Source organism: Branchiostoma lanceolatum, chromosome 3, assembly GCF_035083965.1.
Source record: "Branchiostoma lanceolatum isolate klBraLanc5 chromosome 3, klBraLanc5.hap2, whole genome shotgun sequence".
Classification (NCBI taxonomy): domain Eukaryota; kingdom Metazoa; phylum Chordata; class Leptocardii; order Amphioxiformes; family Branchiostomatidae; genus Branchiostoma; species Branchiostoma lanceolatum.
The window spans coordinates 3,105,325-3,111,324 of NC_089724.1; the positions used below are offsets into that span (position 1 = coordinate 3,105,325).

General features: G+C 37.8%; 1 protein-coding gene across 3 annotated transcripts in view; it reads left to right on the plus strand.

Annotated features, from left to right (window-relative positions):
- LOC136429724 (E3 ubiquitin-protein ligase TRIM33-like) overlaps positions 1-4,616 on the plus strand; it is a 31,286-nt gene extending 26,670 nt beyond the window's left edge. For all 3 annotated transcript variants that reach the window (XM_066419666.1, XM_066419667.1, XM_066419669.1), the window contains one exon: positions 3,470-4,616. In XM_066419666.1, coding sequence (XP_066275763.1) covers positions 3,470-3,724 — 255 coding nt within the window. In that variant the 3' untranslated portion in view covers positions 3,725-4,616. The remainder of the gene's footprint in view (positions 1-3,469) is intronic.
- The last annotated feature ends 1,384 nt before the right edge of the window (positions 4,617-6,000 follow it).

A 6,000-nucleotide genomic window follows, 5' to 3' on the forward strand; every position in this document is an offset into this window, starting at 1 on the left:
ATTCAGTCTTCCTTCAGTCCCTTCCACTTTGTCCGATTCGCTGCGAGCTTAGGAAATTTGTTTGTTAGGACGGAAAACAATTTCACCCCATCTGTTCAAAAATCTAAACTATGTGACATAAAACTGATGAAAAGGTATTTTCGTAAGCTTGAAATGACAGATTTGACAATGAAAATTAACAACATGGGATCTCTAACAATGAGTGAGACGGAAAAAAATGTTAAATGCTTGAGAGTTGAGACAGACCTGGTTAGGCCATTAGGAAAATTAATGAGTCACAATTAATGTGAGTCACACCAACTGTGCAAAGTACAACCTGGTGAGGGGCTAGCAGGACAGGTTATCTGTTTATTGTTAAGCCAAGGAAGTCAATTGCAGTTGTGTTTTTGATTACGGGCCTGAAAAAAAATGACCTTCCAAAAAAGTTGTAGTAGGTTTTTGCTAGAGTCGGTCAGGTAACTAGAAGTAAAAACATTGTTTGTCTTACATTTTTTTCTTACGCAAGTTACTAAGTGCTGTGTTTATGTTGTTGTTGTCAATTTGACATTAATCTATCTAATAATATCAATCAATATGAATATGACAGATATCTATCTTTGTTGGTGGTTAACATTAATAAGACCATGTTCTTATTGGGGTTGTCAATTTGACTTTAATCAATTTAACCCATGTATCTATCAATTCAGATGCATTCACACATATTCTTGGATCCCCCTCTCTCGGCTCTTACGCCGGTTCCCCTCCTCACCCTGGCTAACGGATTCTATTTTTCTCTCTTTTTGATTCAATCCTGAATTGGGCCCTTCACATTAAGTAAAATCTATTTGGTCAGTGCCAGCTAGGCCAAGAATCAAACAGATTTTGCCCAACTGTGTACAGAGCCCATATACATGTAATACAATGTATACAGCTAGTCTGCAATATAACATCGTATACAAATGTAGAAGTCTTATGAATTTAGCTCTTTGTATTTAAGCCCTCATCAGGTTCAAATGACCAATAACTGAGGATATGTGATGAGAGTTGAAAAAATAATCAAACATTTTAAAGAAAACAGCAGCTATTGAGTACAAATCATGGCAGAAAAAGATCTCTTTTCAATAGTTTTTGGTCAGGTGGTCCCCCGATAGATGATTCGGAATGCTATCTGGCGTTCTTTCATCATGAGGAAGACGTTTTCTTTTTTCTGCTTTTTCTCTGGTGAGGTGGTGAAGTGCCTTGACTGATTCTAGCCTTTACTGTAAATATTATTCACTTTAGAATGTAATAAGGAATTCTTTCTGTTGTTGAGATCAACTTAAAGATGAGTTTTAAGGTAAAAGAAGCCAATTCAATTTACTCTCAGCTTTGGAACTAAATGCATGTGGTGAAGGATAAATATGTTTAGATATAAATAATGTTATTGTAAAAAATCCGACTCAATCTGCACCCAAAGAAGTAACACTGTAGCAATCTATGTCCATGCTTGCACTTCATGGAGCTGCTTTCTTGCTATTTGCTGGCCCCTAGATAGCAACCTTGTATGTCATTGTCAAAGTGGTGTATGTTTACCTACTGAATTGTAGACTGAACCTTCTTTTGATTTGTTTGCAGCAATCAATGCCTTATTATTGGAACCCTTTATGTAGCACTGCAGTTGGAACACAAATTTCGAAAACTGTATTTTGTCACATGGTGTTTGCACTAAGCTCTTGGCATTTCAATCAAATTGTTACACCACTTACTGTCTATTTGTGTTCAGATGCAACACTTGAAAATTCCGCAGTTGCACTTTCTAGACTCTATGATCTTGTGGCATGGAGTCTGCACTAAGCTTTGGAAAAAGGGGAGATGGAGTCATCAAATCGTTATAATTTTTAATTTTTATTGCATTTCACAAAATGATACAAGAACACATAATTTACAAACAGAGAAAAAAAAACTTCATGGAAAATTAAAAATGGAAACAGAAATAAGCTACAACGTAATTCATTGTAGCATCATTGGCAAATAAATATATCAATATCACTATTGTTATAATTATTTATTATCTCTATCCCCAACCACAGGGGGATTCGGAGGTGGGCCACGCGGGAAAGTTGATCGCCGACTTTTTTACGGAACGGTTGGCCACGTACTGTCCCGACCATGTGGAAACGTTCGTTTGCACTCTGGGGCATCAGATGGAGAACCCTGCCCTCAGCAGGGGCGTAGAGGAGCAGCAAGCTAACGCCAGAAAAAAGCAGAAAAAAGAAAACGAGTCCTGATTAATCGACCGGGTGAGACCATTACTGCCAATGTTTCGGTGCCGTCGGTGTGACGAAAACGAGCAGCTAGTGAAGAATTAAGCTTCTCCCTGCTGCTTAATCCCATAACCAATACAAATCTGAAGCTAAATGGCTGCCTTTGCAGAGAGAAGGTTAAGGGCACAATAAAACATACAGGCTTTTCCTTTGATGTGATTTGAGAAATGTTGGAATACATTATACACTGAGTCAGAAGGCAAAATGCTGCTGCTGTGCTTAAAGTTTCAAATTATAATTATTAATAATGACAACATCAACGAAAAGCCTGTTTAAAAACTCAAAGCACAAAAATAATGCCTCCAACTAAAAGTTAAGGTGCACTGCGCTACAAAATAAGTGCAAATTAAGTTAAACGCTTTCACGTTCTGCTGCACTGCAATCTTGGCCAAGATACCCTAGCAGCTTCCTTCCAAACTGCAGAGAACAGGCTTTTAAGAATACTGTAATAATGACAGGTGGAAGTCAAAATATCATGGACACTAGGCTGCCTTGGAGAGGAGGTGGGGTGCTTGCACTTTACCAGCCCTATCTACTGAACACTGAACTTATTTACAATATTTGTAAGAGACTTTTGCTGTCAGTGCTGCATGCTCCAGCCTGGAATCCATCTATTCTATTTGGTTTGCTCCAATGATTGCTTCTCAGAACTCTCACCTGTATCTTAGGCTAATATTCAAATGCCAATCGTTTTTGTATTGACTGGTGCCAGAATTCGAATATTCTGCATGGAAGCAATCAAAGGAGTAAACGGAGCTAGAAAAGGATGGATACCCACATACTTCATTGTTGCTGTAACTAAACCACTGGTAAAGTTCTCTGTACACAATCCAAGAGTAAGTACTTAGTCGATGTTTTGGTGACCATCTGTCACCTTCCTAAGGGCAGTAGTCAATAATGGTCATGACTGGTATTACTTCGTACTGCAGCTAGGTGTCATTGCTGCCGTGTAAAGAATGCAGTGCCAAACATGGCTGAATTTACATTCCCCCCATCAGGGTTAAAGACTGGAGTAGAATCAGTTGCCCTTAGGAAGGTGAAAAGCAGTCACCGAAACGTCAGCTAGGTACCACCTCTTTGCATGTGTGCAAGGAGTCGGCTAAGCAGTGACTTAGACTACTACCAACCTGATGAAACTATTCATTGACAATGTCATAACTAAATTGCCGGGCGCTTTTTTCCCACAGCCGACCTCCGACATGGGCCAGGCTGGGAAGGAGGTCGAGGTTTGGACGGAGAGGCTCCTGACGTACCACGCCCCCGAGAGTTTGTCGTCCTTCCTTGTCTACATGAGGAATGGTGGGAAGGAAATGCTGGGAAGTACTTCCAGGTCAGAGGTCGTGGAGCCAAAGAAGAAGAGGGCACCATCTGGAGAGAAGAAGACAGTCCAGGAGAAATTGTTGTTGGATAAAATAGATGAACCAATTGTACATTTTAAATAAGGTTACGGTTTTCAGGACACTTTGCAATAGTTGTGGAACGAGTCTATTTATCGACAATTTTTCGACACACTTTCTAAGCATGCAAGGAAGTATATGTTTTAAGAAAACTGTCTTGTTGAAGCTTTTCACTATTGTTGGCAAGGCTTTTTTCTAATCTGAAAATATGTAGTTGTAAACAATCTATTGAATTGTAAAGCCCTTTTAAGGGAAGTAACAAAAAGTGATTTTCCAACTAAGACAAACTTGTTAACTTGTAAAAAGATGTGGAAGGGAAAACGGTGCAAAAAAACAATATTTGGGAAAAGTATCTTTTGCTAACAGTTTTGAAGGTCTTCATAGTTTTGTATATTAGTACTTATATATAAGTACTCTATATTGTAGTTAATTTTGTTTCTGTTATTTTCATTTGGTTTTGACTAACAGTAACTTGAAGTAAGACCAACAGTATTAGAGGAAGATAATTCATCCAAATGGCATATGAATTCGTATTGTTTTGGAAGAGTGTTGTTATTTCCTTATTTTTTTTACTAATTAGTAAGTCAAAAGTGAACTTTTTTTTGTCTATGCACTGGAATCCCACAGTCTAGAATTCCACTCACTGATTGGCTTACACATCAAACTGGTCAGCAATATACCAAATTCTGATTGGCTGGCAGTTTTTAAATGAACAGACATGAATGTCTCAAGCAATCTGATTGGATAACAAAATTTGAATTAGCATGTACCAAATGTATAAAGCATTTTGATTGGCTGACAAGTTTTGAAAGAATAGAGACCAAGCAATCTGATTGGCTGATTCTGTGTCTATCACACCCACTGTTTGACAATAAGTTGGTGACAGTTGCACGAGCCTTGTAAAATTACTTCTTCGGTTGTAAATAGGCAATTATTTTCATGTTTTGTTGATATGTTTTATTTAGTTAGTTTGTCAAAATAGATAAAAGTAATGGCACTGAATTAGTTTTTTTTTTTTTCAAAGTTTTTCTACAACTCTGAGTCTTGTTTTGTACATAATGAGCCAGTGAAATATCGGAAAGTCAGCACAACAGTTTACAGACTACAGTAGTAAATTGTTTATACACAACTGCCACAGTATCCACTTGTTGCTTTTGATGACATTTGCTGATTTTATACAGAGATAGGCTCTATTCTTGGATAATGAATGAAATCCATGGTGTAACTGACAACACAAGAGGTCAATAGAAGCAACAAGTTGCCTGACTGAATCGGGCTCCTAGCAGCCGGCCCGACTGTTACCACCCCCTAGGGGGTCATTAACCTCCGCCAGTGAGAGATTGTGTTAACACAGGCTACTGCAACAAGTATTTATGTGTTTTTTTTTAATAATTTTTTTTTTTTGTGGTGCAGCTGTCTTTACAAACCCGTAGGTATGCGATACTACAGTTAAACTGTTATAGAAAAACGTGGAGTGTCCTCGAATATTGTTAGTGTTATATCCCTGTACCTTTGTTTAACCTTCTCCCTGCTGCCTACCCCTGTAACCTATACAATGTTGGGGCCAAACAATGTTGGAGCTACCTTAGCTGGCTGAATGTTAATGAGTACCCTGCTCACTGACTTTAGGCCATGTTGATTTGATTATATCAATGACATCTGCGCGTGCACAGATACTAATGTTGCAGAATGCATAAGTCAATTTCAAAGACAAAGTTTTGAAATAACAAAATTGAATTATCTATGTTTTGCTATACCACGCTCTGTGTGTTAAGTTTTGTTAATCCTTCCTGACCAGGTAGATTTCATAATGAACGCAACTTTGTTTTTCCAAACTTTTTTATCTATTCGCACGTTTGCATCTGTTTTTGGGTCCATTTTGATGTAATCCATATAATCAAATCAACAGTACCTTAATGTGTAAGCACAAACGTGGATGAAACACATAACTACAGTGGAGTCTAGCAAATGAAATGTCTGTCTGAAGTTCAAGTCTGTTGAAATTTTGCTTGATTTACCGTGACCCGATGCTCAGGTTTCATGAAGAACATGTAAATTTGTAAAATCACTTTTCCTGATACATTTTTAAGTAGTTGCTTCATAAGTGGACTATTTATAATCCCTCTCGCACGCTATCCGGTTCATCATCTGTTAACTTATTGGTTAAGTGACAAAGTTAATACCTGTAAGTTGTAAGTATCGCGATTAGTCAGCTACTTTGAAAGATGTAGATACAGTAGATAATTTGCATATATATATGGCATAACTTCTCCCTTAGTGCTTTTTAACATTTAGCTGCAGCTAAAGTTTGTTATTCTACA